The 14,924-nt window shown below is 32.4% G+C and overlaps 1 protein-coding gene across 3 annotated transcripts in view; it reads right to left on the bottom strand.

The window, feature by feature from the left end:
* Positions 1-2,241: 2,241 nt before the first annotated feature.
* The window catches only part of LOC111634469 (patched domain-containing protein 3-like), a 20,935-nt gene continuing 8,252 nt past the window's right edge, over positions 2,242-14,924 (bottom strand). For all 3 annotated transcript variants that reach the window (XM_023379243.1, XM_023379242.1, XM_023379244.1), the window contains 4 exons: positions 7,611-8,145; positions 6,310-6,791; positions 5,807-6,139; positions 2,242-3,492 (listed from right to left, as the gene is read on the bottom strand). In XM_023379243.1, coding sequence (XP_023235011.1) covers positions 2,246-3,492; positions 5,807-6,139; positions 6,310-6,791; positions 7,611-8,128 — 2,580 coding nt within the window. In that variant the 5' untranslated portion in view covers positions 8,129-8,145 and the 3' untranslated portion in view covers positions 2,242-2,245. The remainder of the gene's footprint in view (positions 3,493-5,806; positions 6,140-6,309; positions 6,792-7,610; positions 8,146-14,924) is intronic.

Here is a 14,924-nt window from a genome sequence, read left to right as displayed (position 1 = left end):
GTCGCTTTCTCTTAACAATTCCATTGTTACGTAACATTTCCATTGTTGACACTTCCATTGTTACTTAAAACTTTTATTGTTACTTAAAACTTCCATTGTTACTTAAAACTTTTATTGTTACTTAAAACTTCCATTGTTACTTACTACTTCCATTGTTACTTAACAGTGTTAAGCTTAATCCTGCCCCTCTCCCCCCAGGGGGGCATTTCGAAAAATCCCTTCTTAGTGTGCGTTTTCGTGACGTGCCCTAACTGTGTACCAAATTTCAGCTTCCAACTCCTAACCGTTTGGGCTCTGCACTTATTATTATTATTATTATCATCAACCCGTCTCGATTATATTATAGATATGCAGTGTGACAGTGTGAAACGAACGAAACATGCACGAAGAAGTTGAAAGAAGTCGCCAGTCGATCGTTATTGATGCTCTCAAGAAGCATTCGATTAAATATAGAAGATTCACAGTATTAAATTTGTGTGCTGAATTTTAGCAAATTACTCGTTCATTCCTACTACTTGTACTGTGTAAGTCAGCAATTTCACAAATTTGTTTAACGTGTGAGCACCACTAAACATCTCACAGATAAATGCTAGTGACAATGGATGGTGTAATCACATTAACTGTCGAGAATTAAACTATGAAATATCACAGATAGAATTTCGTAAACCTCAGTTTATCTATTTGAAAATATAGAGCGGATATAAAAGATCTTGACAGGCGTGCTGAGACCTGAGATGGGGTGTGTAGCAGCAAAACCCATTTTTAAAAATAAATTGCATATACAGTGTAACAATAACGAATAGACAGTGGGTCTATGTGTTTTCATTTATGTTAGTAAAATTAGAGCATTCGAGTAAAAACCATTTGAACACTGTGTGTGATATGTAAATTCAAAAATTTTGGATAAGAAAAAAAATCTCGTTTGTAATATCCACTGTTCTTTCCGGATTTTGCACCTGACTCTTCCTGTTCGAAGCATTGCAGCTAGAGGACAATAATTTTCCAGTGCCTAACCACAGTGGTCACACATTAAAGCGATTCTGAAGAAATTCTGAAAGCATTAGCTAATATGTGTCTTTAAGGAGCAGCTGAATCAACGACAGAAGTGCATTGAATTTCGTGAGAAATACTTCTTTCTCCAAAATCGAGACGAAGATATATAATCAACTAGGGTAAGAAAAATACAATCTTTTCCTTATAATCTTAAATTTAAATTATTTAAATGTCCCATAATATCGGTGAAAAAAGCTAAATCCCATAGCCAATCTTCATTCTTGAGTAGCGAGCAGTCACTGGGAAGTTCATTGTTTTCTTCCAGATACTTTAAAACACACTACCTCAAATTCTAAAATCTCGCGAGTGCACTTCCTTTGAAAAGTCAGAGCACACTACAATGAAGTAGTAACTCGCCATTCTCTTCCGTTTCTTCCGGGAAAAGCTCACGAAATCGTCGTCGATTCGGAGCTCGAGCTCGTATTTTGTTGATACAGCGCGCTACAAAGTCAACAAAAGAAGACAGGTTTAAGTCCTTGGCACAAAAAGCTTCTTGATGGATAATACAATGATACTTAAAAACTTTTCTTCCCGAAAAATTTTCAAGCAATGTAACAAAACCTTTTATCCTGCCAACCATGCAAGGCATTTTTTCACACTTTAACAGGAGAATTTAAAGAAAACTTTGCATGTATTTTGTTTCTCGCGCATTAGCGAAGGAGTAACAATTGTACGGAGGGTTTCAGCTCAAAAAACAAGGCGTCAGATTAGATCTTCCAATGTACTCGTCTGAAAATCGTATTTATATAAGCTATTATAATTATATAAAAATAAGTATACGATAAGTCATTTGTATCCAATATACACCTCATAAGTAGAACTTAATATTTTACACGTATAAATACCGATTGCATCTTTAAATAATCAAGTTTCTAATCCTTTCCTATACTATATTTGAAATTTATTCTATTTTAGTAACAACAATAATAATACTTTTTCTATTAACTATAAATCAGAAATCAAAGTCATATGTTAAATTAATAAAATTTAAAGATGTATGAAGAGTAAAACAAGGACGTATCCATTTGGACGTTTATGGTGCTGTAGCACCGCACCCATTGATATCAAAGCAATCAGGCTTTGTTAGTTTAAACAAAAATAAACTTATTAATGCGTATATCGCATGTCTTCGTTAGGTAAGTTTGAAAATATGTTATAATAATATACAAATAAGAGAATATACTTCAATAAATTATTTAAAATAATTTTTTATTGACGATTTGAAATACAACCGAAAATCATCCCACAAAGACAATAAAACTGGTAAAATAAATAAACCGTAAAATATCGCAGAGGTTATTACAATAAAAAATATCTTAAATACGCTTACAAAAAACTCATAGGGAGCAGTTACCAGTAATGCAACTCCTATAATTGTCGACAGACATCCTTGTACGATAGCGTGACCAGCAGCGTGTAGAGCATCCTTAATTTTCTCATCCGAAGTGTTTTTCTTGCTGTTTACATACGCATACGATATGTGAGCCGAATAATCCGTACAAAATCCCGTTATAACTATTAACAATATCATAGATACTTGATTTACACTTATTCCCCACAATGTCATGTAACCCATAACAATGACTTCGATTGAAGCGATTGTGAAACCAATACATATTGCACAAAATAAGCTGGGAATGAAAATTAGAAACACTAGAATAATTAAACAAGAACTAATAGATATTGCTTGAATTACAACAGGAATCGACGTAAAAATCTGATCGTAGTAAACATATCGATAATTAAAACCCTGAATGGGTAGATCGGATGATTCTGTTAATTTCCACATGTTAGAAAACATTGTATTTTCAGCACTTACACTGTCGAGTAGACCCGTTTGAACAAAAAACCTGGAAGCCAATATCTTTTTGCCATTTGCACCGAAGACAATATTCTTTCTTAAAGCTTGAAATTGTTTAATTTTTAAAAATACGTTAGACAAAGCATCCACAAAATCTTCAGGATTACTCAAATTATAACCATGAAAAGATATCCATGAATGCGGGTTTTGTATAAATTTCAAATATGATCTTAACCATGAATTAGTGAAATTTAATCCAGCCATGTAAGGAGAATTTTCTAGTTGAATCATAAATTTTTCGATCTTATCTTGAACTTCGGGGTTTGAATAATCTAATGGTCTGTTAATCAATAATTGAATTCTATCGCGATAATTTGAAAAATATTTAACGTCGCCCTGTAAGTAGTCAATCATGTAAGAGTTCTTGCAGAAATAAATCTTCAAGTCGGTAGAAGTGCGTACATGTTTTAAAGAATAAATAGCGCCACTAAGATACGCAAGAAAGATGCAGATGATGGCAAATTTTACTATTGGTAATGAAATAATTCTACCTAATTTTTCTTTATAGAAACTTGTCGTGGTTCTGTTTTCTCTGAACTTTTCCGGAAGAAAACTACACGTCATGAGTGCTTGAAAGCCTGTAAATAAACAAGGTATACTGTATATTTTTTTCATTATAAACATTGTGTTATTTTGGATTAATCACGATTAACGTTAAGTTCAAGAGTTTAATTTATGGGTAGACTTTTAAAGTTATAAAATCAATAATACAAACAATTTGTGGTTTTAAGCAGTAATTAAAATATTAATAGTACATTATACAATTAGTTTATAATACGAGGTCTGTTCAAAAAGTATCGAACTTTTATTTTTTCCGCGTAAACCAATAATGCGCGGGAGGCCTCCTTCGGTGGAGTTGTGAAGGGGACAGTCATGCACAGCCCTGAATTTTTTCCCACCTGCAGGAAGCGTCAGTCGTTGGCAGTCGGCCTATGAGTGAGGACATGTAGTGAGCTCTCGTCGAATTCCACTAAGTTGGAAAGAACAACGTGAGCAGCGATCTTACATCAAATTTTGCCAAAAACCTTGGCGATACCCAAGCGTAAACCATTCTCAAGATTCAGCAGGCTTTTGGGAACGATCCTCGAGGCCAAAAAAAGCGCAGGTCCGCAGCAATATCAAGGTCATGTTGACGTTTTTTCGACTCTCGTGGGGTGGTGTATCGTGAGTACGCACCACAAGGCCAAACCATCGCAAAAGAGTACTACCAGGAGGTCCTTCGTCGTCTTTCCGATGCTGTGCGACGCAAACGACCAGATCTGTGGTCGATCAAAACTTGGCAGCTCCATCGTGATAACGCATCCGCCCATTCTGCGCATCTGATTCGGGCTTTCGTCGCCAAACACAACACTCCTGTTGTTCTTCATGCTCCGTACTCTCCCCACATGGCTCCGTGTGACTTTTGGCTATTTCCCACGCTGAAAATGCCGCTAAAAGGAACCCGATTTTAGTCGAGAGGAGACATCGTGAGGAATGCGACGGACTGGCTGATGGCCACTCCAAAAGATGCGTTCAAGCAGTGTTTCCAGCAATGGCAGGAACGCTGGGAGAAGTGTATACACTACCAAGGAGACTATTTTGAAGGGGATTAGGGTTTTGTACCTCAAAATCAATAAATGTATTTTTGCCGAGCAAAGGTCCGATACTTTTTGAACAGCCCTCGTATAGGCGATTATGGCATGAATGGACGTTTGGCACACGAGACGAGCGAGTGAGCCAATTTCCACGAATGTAATAATCGCTAATTATGTAATTGTAGTTGAAAAAACTTCCGTGACTGGTAGAAGCTAAAGAGAAATGAAAAGAAGAAGAAATTATCCGAAAAACAAACTGCTTTCAGCAACAGCCTCAATGAGCTCAATTTGGATATTGCACATCCAGAAATACCATCACGATGACAATCGAAGAAGGTTGACAAGGCTCAGAGGAAAAATAACGAAGAAGAAAGATGGCAGGAGTTGACGAGGTTCTAGAATACGGAAGCGAACGATAAAATATTAACAGGCTTGAGAAGAGTCGGAAGAAAACAGGAATAGAACCTCACGTTATTTTGAGTTTCTCGTCATCCAGCAATGATTTCGAGAATTTAGACTGTGCCAGTCATCTGAGCAATGCAATTGCTGAAGTGGAACTCACATCTCATGGCGAACCTTCTTGAAAAAGAGGAAGAAATGAGTTGGACTAATTGAAAAATATAACCAAGACGAACACGAACAGCAAAACCAATTTCTTTCGCAGGTTGTTAGTGATCACAAGAAAATTTAATGTTACACACTTTGGTAACATTATATGTGCTTCTCCTTAATTACTTATATACACGAAGTATTTTATCTTTGTCCACTTTGGATTAGTCCTAGTTAACAAGAATGTCCAAAGTGGACAAAGACATAATATAAATTTTTGTTTTTTTGTAGACACACTAAGGTGACATATTTCAACACCTGGCAAATTATTCACTATTTATTCAGTTGGACCCAACTGAATAAATAGTGAATAATTTGCCAAGTGTTGAAATATGTCACCTTAGTGTGTCTACAAAAAAACAGCATAATAACAACAACACGGTTTCATCAGAATCAAACATAATATAAATTTTACTTTAATTTAAAATTAGCCAAATCAAAGCTATTTAATTATATTTATAATTATAAAAATAAGAAATGTAAGAAAAACTAATCGTATAAAATAATCTACTTTATAAATTCCTTGTCCATCCTATATGGCTATTTTAATAAATTCTTTAATAAATTACAATTGAATCTTCTTGAAAACATTGGACTTTAACACACAATTTACAAAATTGACAAATTTTAAATTTAATTGCGAAGTTTTATCCAGTAGTTTTGCGTGCTATAATTATAATAAAATTTTAAATTATAAAAATATATCTACCTGAATTTTTATTCCATCTAACAGGAGAATAAGACACTGATTGTCGAATTTTAGCTTCGGCATAACCACTAATTGCAAGGCATCCACCAAAAAACGTTACTTGAAAGATATAATCCATTAACATGCTTAAGGCCATGTAAGTACTCATAATCTGAATTACTTTATAATTAGTAGTTAATCCAATCAACGAACAGATTATATTAGTTAATGACGTTATAGTGATAGACACTGCTGCTTCAGAATATGCTAAACTTAGTCTTTTCTCTACTGGATCTTTATAATCAGTCCTTCTCCACGCTGCTAATAAAACAAACGAGTCATCTAATCCGATACCTAAATAATAGTAAAGGTACTTTATAAAGATTCAAAAATTATAATGAAGTTCGGTTTAAATACTAAAGGATCAAATTGTATACAGTACACTCTCTCATATTCGAACTAATGTGGGCGAGAGTTATCCGGATAAGGGAGAGTCCGGATATGAGAGAGTCGTCCTTACTTACCTAAAACAATAAAAGGAATAAGACTATTTATTTCGATAAACTTCATTCCACAAATGAGTAAAATACCAAAGGCTGATATAACTCCAAACAAAGAAGAGGTGCATCCGCAGACACCGACTAGAGGTTTACTCGTTGCCCAATCCGTTGATAAACACGAAACCATCACAAATATTGTTGTTATGATTCCGCTGATGATAATATGAATTATAATGTTTTCAATGAAATAATTCGTTTCTATGTTGATACTTAATCCGGTCATTTTAATTACATTAATATATTTGAAAGTAAAATGAGATTCAATTTTCAGAAATTTCTCTTCCCACAGTTTGGAAATTTCTCGATTAGTAGAATTGTTATAATTTACAAAATAAATTAAACGAACTGCTTTGAAATCTGTTACAAATTGGTTTTCATCCGTAGATACTCCACCCAAATTTAAACTATGCCTGACAATATTGGACGAATTCCTTTCTATGGGATATCTGTAAAGAAATTGAGAAGGAAAAACACTCTTAATAGAAATAAAACACAGAAAAATAATTTAAAAAAAACTTTAAATTTTTAACGCCAATTGCACTCGATCTTTGGCATATGGTTTTAAAAATACAGTATAATGATTTTTCCTATGGGAAAATCCTTTTTGAAAACTTAAACAGCTAAAACCAAGCAAGTTTTTGTGTTCAAATCTTATTAAATTCCTCTATTAACACACGGTTTAAAATTTTGGAAATGGAATTTGTTAGTTTTCTTTGAATTTATAAAGTCGTAAATATTTGCTAGCGATCCCTAAGAACTTTTCTTTTTTTCTTATTTATACCCCCTCTTTAAGCATTTATGACACCATTCGCAACTGGACATCTTTCAGAAAAAGTTTCTCATCGATGACTACACCAAAACACAAGCGAGAAATTGCCTTGAACTTGGAAATGATTTAATTGTGTGTATTTCGAATACGGAGTTCAGATTAGAGAAACAAGTTTCTGAAAAACAAGCACATATTTTACACTAATTTTCTGCTGTAAATACAAGATAAAAGAGTGTCGGTATCGCTGTTTTTGTTTTATTGTGTAAAATCTCTGGCGAACCCCAACGCGGTCCACCACCCACACTTTGGGAACCGCGGTTCTAGTAGATTAATTAATATTAAATGAATAAAATTGATCTTCCCAATGGAATTCTATTTGAAAAAAAAATTAAGCTGGCAGTTTACTTTCTTAGTTACATTCGAAATGAGTCAATATTATTCGAAGATTACATCGAACTTAAAAAAATAACACAATAAACTGAAAAGAATCACTTACCTGATTTTAAACTTTTTACTTTTAATTTTTTCTATTTTATCTTTTAGCGACAAAATATCATTTTTAATGCACTTTCCTTTGTATTTTCTACATATATCTAAGTATGTCAGAGTTTTTCCTTTCCATTCAACAGATATATTGAAAATTATTTCATTTAACGTCGTCAATTCCTCAAAAATCGATTGGTTTAGCATAGATTCTCCATATTTGGGTGTGACTATAATAACGCCACTACCTCGGTATCTCGTTATGTGCGAAACATCAAAATCAGTGACATTTTCTGGAAATAATCTTTCTATTTCCGATCTGACTTTTACGGTTTTACCGTCAAGTGGAAGAAATAAATATTCAGTATCATCAAACACCTTTAATCTTAGGATTCCCAAACACATCAATGCGGTGAAAAGTGAAGGAATGATTATGAAGTATAATGGATGCCGTCCAATTTTTAAGCCCAACCATTTAAAACTGGATGATACAAATCGATTAACGGCATATAAATCATCTTCGCATGGCATCTCGGAATTTTATATTTCTATAAAAATAAAAAACAGTATTAATTTAATAAACTCAATTTATTTAACTGTTTGTTCGCGCGAAGAAGGGATTAGACAACAATGACATGACGTCAAATGGGAGGAATCTATATTAAAAAAAGGGGTGTTGCCGTGTTAGAGAATCGAAATAAAGATACAATTTCAATACTTTTTTTTATCTGTATCGAATTTGATTTAAACATATTAATTAAAGAAAGATATTTACCAAAATAAATAGTAAGAAAATTTAAAAAATACTTATACAAGTAGAGCGTCGATTATCCGAATCAATTGGGGACTGGGGTTGTTCAGAAGATCGATGTTTCGGATAACCGATTATGTACGAAAAAATATATTAATTTATCCCATCTNGGTCACTCGGATAACTTATTTTTCGGATAACCAATTATGTACGAAAAAATATAACCTATCCCGTTTTGAAATTTTTCTCCGTTGCATGTCGCTTCGCGTTGAAATTTCGTCAGTGTTAAGCCTAACAAAGACTATTGTATCGTTAAAAATTATTTTTTTATTTTGTACGTGTCTGAAGAAAAATATCAGCCAAAGGTTTTTGAACTATTTATATTCTTTGAAAGAATATTGCAGAGTAAACGAATTTTTTTCTTTACTTATATTTTAAAAATCGGTGATTTAATGCATGGATATATTTTAGATATATTTTTATCATAGAAACAATAAAAAATTATACTTCAGAAGTTAATTTAGTATCAAAAACGTAAAATATTTGAGTAGCCCAAGACATAGCCAAAGATTGCAGCGCCACAACTCTGGCGAAAATTTAAATTTGCCGACTGGAATTCTTTCGGATGATTGACTTTCGGATATTCGACGCTCTACTGTATTAATTTACTGAGGCGCGCCATTTGTCGAGTGGTTTAAGGTTAATGGCATACGGCAACTTAACACATTGGCTATCCACCAAAGAGTAATGCCTTCCGGCAAACTCTCTAAGGGAAACTGGCCTCAGTTTATATCTTAGACACGTAAATAAAACCCGGGAAACATCTGGTTAGCTCATTGATGGAAGCGCGATATTCTCGTATATAACAGTAAATAGAGTCCAGTTTCCCATAGAAAGTTCTCTTTCGTGTTGCATTGCCTTACCCCATAAAACCAGACCCCTCTTCAGTTAACGAAGCTACTGATAAATCGTTACAACCAAAAGGTTTAAGTAATTTCACGTAAACATAACTCGTAAATGTAAACAGAATTATATAATTATCGCGTGAGACGTATGTTATTAGGTGCCGTCCTCACGTTTACGAATAACAATGAATAAAATACAGTAGACCCCCCTATAACACTGTTGATAATTCCGTGTTATATGAATTACATGTTATACGAGTCACTTAGATTTTACAAATACGAGAGCAACTATGCCTGACAATATTGGACGAATTCCTTTCTATGGGATATCTGTAAAGAAATTGAGAAGGAAAAACACTCTTAATAGAAATAAAACACAGAAAAATAATTTAAAAAAAACTTTAAATTTTTAACGCCAATTGCACTCGATCTTTGGCATATGGTTTTAAAAATACAGTATAATGATTTTTCCTATGGGAAAATCCTTTTTGAAAACTTAAACAGCTAAAACCAAGCAAGTTTTTGTGTTCAAATCTTATTAAATTCCTCTATTAACACACGGTTTAAAATTTTGGAAATGGAATTTGTTAGTTTTCTTTGAATTTATAAAGTCNGTTAAAAATTATTTTTTTATTTTGTACGAACAAAATAAATATATTGAAAAATATAAAAACAATAAAAAATTATACTTCAGAAGTTAATTTAGTATCAAAAACGTAAAATATTTGAGTAGCCCAAGACATAGCCAAAGATTGCAGCGCCACAACTCTGGCGAAAATTTAAATTTGCCGACTGGAATTCTTTCGGATGATTGACTTTCGGATATTCGACGCTCTACTGTATTAATTTACTGAGGCGCGCCATTTGTCGAGTGGTTTAAGGTTAATGGCATACGGCAACTTAACACATTGGCTATCCACCAAAGAGTAATGCCTTCCGGCAAACTCTCTAAGGGAAACTGGCCTCAGTTTATATCTTAGACACGTAAATAAAACCCGGGAAACATCTGGTTAGCTCATTGATGGGAGCGCGATATTCTCGTATATAACAGTAAATAGAGTCCAGTTTCCCATAGAAAGTTCTCTTTCGTGTTGCATTGCCTTACCCCATAAAACCAGACCCCTCTTCAGTTAACGAAGCTACTGATAAATCGTTACAACCAAAAGGTTTAAGTAATTTCACGTAAACATAACTCGTAAATGTAAACAGAATTATATAATTATCGCGTGAGACGTATGTTATTAGGTGCCGTCCTCACGTTTACGAATAACAATGAATAAAATACAGTAGACCCCCCTATAACACTGTTGATAATTCCGTGTTATATGAATTACATGTTATACGAGTCACTTAGATTTTACAAATACGAGAGCCGTTCACAGCCCGGCATACGTATTTGTAAAATCTAAGTGACTCGTATAACAAGGAATTCATATAACACGGAATTATCAACAATGTTATAGGGGGTAAACTGTATTTATACTAAATTATGTAAAAAATTATAAATATACACTATAATTTAATGAAATCTAAGACACGTATATAAAAATAACATTATGTATAAATAATATTCTCTTAAATTATTTTAATATCAAATTTTGATATCATGTAAATGCTTTAAGACATGATTTATATATTTATATAAAATTTGATAAGATAGTGTATATTTAGAATAAACTATACTGTCGTAGATAATTAATAATTGATAACAGATAATTCACAACCTTTCAAACATAATAATTCATACAATATCAATGCTATTACAATTGAGTTTGAACCTTTTATTATGTTAATTTAAAATTCATTGTTTGGAAATACAGTGAAGTAACATAATTTGATATTGTAAACATTGAATAAGATTGTTTTATATAAACCAAGTTTATCATAATTATAGTTACAGATGATAAAAAACATAAAAATAAGAAAGAAAAAAATTGCTATTGTTTTTACAAAATAAAAGGACTAAAATGCAAGCTATAATGTATTTTCCTAATTTAAGTTTGTACACGAAAAGATTTCTTAAAGAAGAAGAAAAGTCTACTTTATACTTTACATTAATAACTTATTATTAATAACAAACGAATAATTAATAAATATACCATTATTAACGCTTTAAATTTAGAAGTAAAAATTATTTATAAACGTTTAAATTATGCATTACCTTTCAGACGAAATTCTGCAAACATTACTTTCCTTCGTTACTAAGTTTTATAATCTTGACATTACTGATTTTATAAAAAAAACTTGTCTTTTATATATCATTAATTTGGAATCATAAAAGTATTTACCAATCAGAAAGTAATACATCTACTTTATTTGTTCCGGCCAATCTGTGTGTAAATCAAATCACGTAATATTATTTTCTTAGTAATGCTACAAGAATTATTTATTTACCTACATTCTAATTACATCAAAGAAAAAGCTGAAAAAAATATTCATTTCCATTCAAATTTCTGTTTTAAAGTTGAATTTAAATAAAGGAATCGCTTCACAAATAATATAGCGATTCATTAGTTTATGTCAATTCAGTTACCATCTTTAGTATCTAAAAATAGTGAATTTACCTTTGTATCAATCATGTATAAGGAAGTCAACAGAAGTCAATGTAAAATGATCATTTGTGATTGAACAATACTTTTTCTTTTATGTTATCTATAATAGAGGAAAAGTATGGCTATCGATCAAAAAATCATTAACTAAGCTTTCTATAATTTTGGTCTCAGGGAACCTTGAAAAGTCTAGAAATGCCAAAAAAAAAAAATCGGGAGTTTTTCTGTATGTATGAATGTTAGTGTGTGGGTGTAACGGACACTTTGTACTGTACATATGCTTGGTCGAGTGACCAGTAGCGCGAAGCTATTGTTCGTGGGATTATGACTAAACGCCCCTAAGGCAGAAGACCCCTAGCCGCGGCAACGGAAGTCGTTGCGAGAGTAATCCTGCGCGGTACGAGAGGAACCGCAGGATCACTCCTTTGGGGCTGCCTGACCTTGAGGAACTTCAGAATTTCCTATCGCCCACACACGAAGAAGAAAATCTCTCAGCAGAGGCGTAGCTATTGTGGGGCAGCTTGCCCCGAGCGCCATTCGCAGAGGGGCCCCAAATGGTCTCCAAGACAAACAAGATTTGTTTCTGGAGGGGAAGGGGCTCCAATATAGTATCGTGCCCCGGGCGCCAGTTATGTTCGCTACGCCATTGTCTCTCAGTCAGTCAGTCGGCCATGGCATCTGATGATGACATACTGACTGTTCTTGGATGTTTATTGGCAACAAATTCTATTAAAACTCGCGGGAAAAAAAGTATGTATAGAAGTCTATGGTGTAGATAGTAGTAGTAGTGGTTTGGATAGCACTGATCACAAAATTAGTTTTTCAAGAGAAATTTTGGGCTATAGATTCTGTTAAAAAGCATCAATTATCAGGAAAAGATCAATGGCAAGTCGATTTTACTACCAAAAAAATTTATGGATTAAATTTTATAGACGAAAAATAGATAATTTTAAAATCAACACGTTGTATAGATATTTAATAAATAAGTAACAAATATAATTTAAATAATTATTATATTAAACTATTTAATATAATAATTAAAGGGGCACGCAAAAAGCCTTATTTGTTTTACTGACATTAATACAATCGCAGTTACTAAAAAAGAGAAGTAAAGTTTTTGCTATTTTTCTGGATTTATCAAAAGCATACGATTCAATACCCATAAAATTGCTCCAAAATAAATTACTTAAACATCAAGCTAGTAAACGTCTAATAAATATTATTGGTCAACTTTATGGTAATTACAATGTTATAATTAAACAAAATAATTAATGTGGTAATCCAATTACTGTTTGTAGGGGATTGTTACAGGGTGATCCTCTATCCCCTTATTTGTTTAACTTTTATTTATTTGACTTGAACGATTGTTTTACGAACGAAAACGACGGTATCTACATTGACAACATTTGTATTCATTCATTATCTTATGCTGACGACATAGTCATTGTTGTTCCATCTGCAGTTGCTCTTCGACGTATAATTTTACAAATTACTGAATACTTACATAAGTTGAGGGTTAAAATTAATCCTAATAAATCTGAGGTCATGATCTTTAGAAATGGGAATAAAATGTCTAAAAAAGTCATGTCTTTTTATATTCAAGATGAAAAATTAAATGTTGTCAATGAAAAGAAATTTTTAGGCCTCATTTGGACCTTTAATTTGTCATTTGAAAAACACTATAAATATATTACTCGTAAATCCAGGAATCTTTTGAATAATTTGATAATTTTATTTTCTAAAACAAAAATAAGAAATAATAAAACTCACTTTAAACTGTTCAATTCTATAGTGTTAAACGCCTTGTTGTATGCTGCTCCTATTTGGTGTCTTAACAAATTCAATAGGTTTGAAAAACTTCAAAATATATTTATACGTAAGCTTTATCAGTTGGAGTTCAATGTGCCGGGGAGTGTTCTTCGTTTGGAATTTAATAGATATAAAATAAAAACGATTTTGTTTAAAGCTTGCTTGAAATGGTTACAAAAGATAATTAACATAGATGACTTGTCTAGTAAGCTTGCACTACTATTATACAATAGATCTCAGAAGATAAATACAAATCGAAATTTGATTATTCAACTGTCGCATATATTTAATGAATATGGATTTTCTATCGAACTAGTCATTGATTATCTCAGAAATAATAATCAATATATCAACCAATTAATGCATAGAGTTATAGAATGTTCTATAGTTCAAGATAATAATGATATTCGTAATAGAAGTAATAAGTTTTACTATAACTCCCTCTTTAAACTATCCGTTTATCAACAATTATATTTTCACGAACTTAACTTTTCAAGTCGAAAAATTTTTTATCCAGATGAGACTGAATCAACGTGGACTAATATTAGTAGGAAAATATTTAGAATATGACAAGTCAACTTGTCTAAACTGTAAAAGACTATTATCAAAAATTCATTTATTTTATGGCTGCGACTTTGATAAAGATCAAGACTCAGAAACCACTGAAGATCAAAATGTCAACCAAGGTCTAGTGAGTTACATGTATGATAAGTTTAATCAGGCTACTACTAACGAAATTTTTAATTTCTATAATGGTGTTAGAAAACTTTTGATGGTAAAATCTTAAATACTATAAGCTACCTCAAATAATGTAGTTTGTTTGATTCTTTGTTATTAAATGTTTGTTTTCTATCTTTTATTAATGTTATGTACGCCCTTGTAACAGGCAATTGCCTATTATGTTAATAAACTGATTCTATTCTATATTAAACTATTTTCCTATTTTACTTTGTCTTATTGTTAAAATATTATTTCAAATTGTCGTGTTTTCATTTATTCGGATATTAGAAGAAGAAAAACAATAGCAAATATATATTAATAACTAGCAGGTGGGCCTGGCGTTGCTCGGGCAAAAGTAACGATAACTAAGATAAAGATTATTACGTTACAGTAAACCTTACCCGTTTTCACAGAATGCAAGAATTGGGCCCCCTTGTTTCCAGACTAATTAGAGAATTTTTAGATGGGTCTAAAAATATGTTCGATTTCCCGCAAAAACGAAAAAAACTGCATCTGCGTCTTGCACGTCGCTTTCTCTTAACAATTCCATTGTTACGTAGCATTTCCATTGTTGACACTTCCATTGTTACTTA

The sequence above is a fragment of the Centruroides sculpturatus genome, unplaced genomic scaffold (assembly GCF_000671375.1).
Source record: "Centruroides sculpturatus isolate CEXI.00-Female unplaced genomic scaffold, Cexi_2.0 scaffold710, whole genome shotgun sequence".
Lineage (NCBI taxonomy): Eukaryota > Metazoa > Arthropoda > Arachnida > Scorpiones > Buthidae > Centruroides > Centruroides sculpturatus.
Note: the sequence above shows the minus strand (reverse complement) of the source record. Positions and strands in the feature narration are given on the sequence as shown.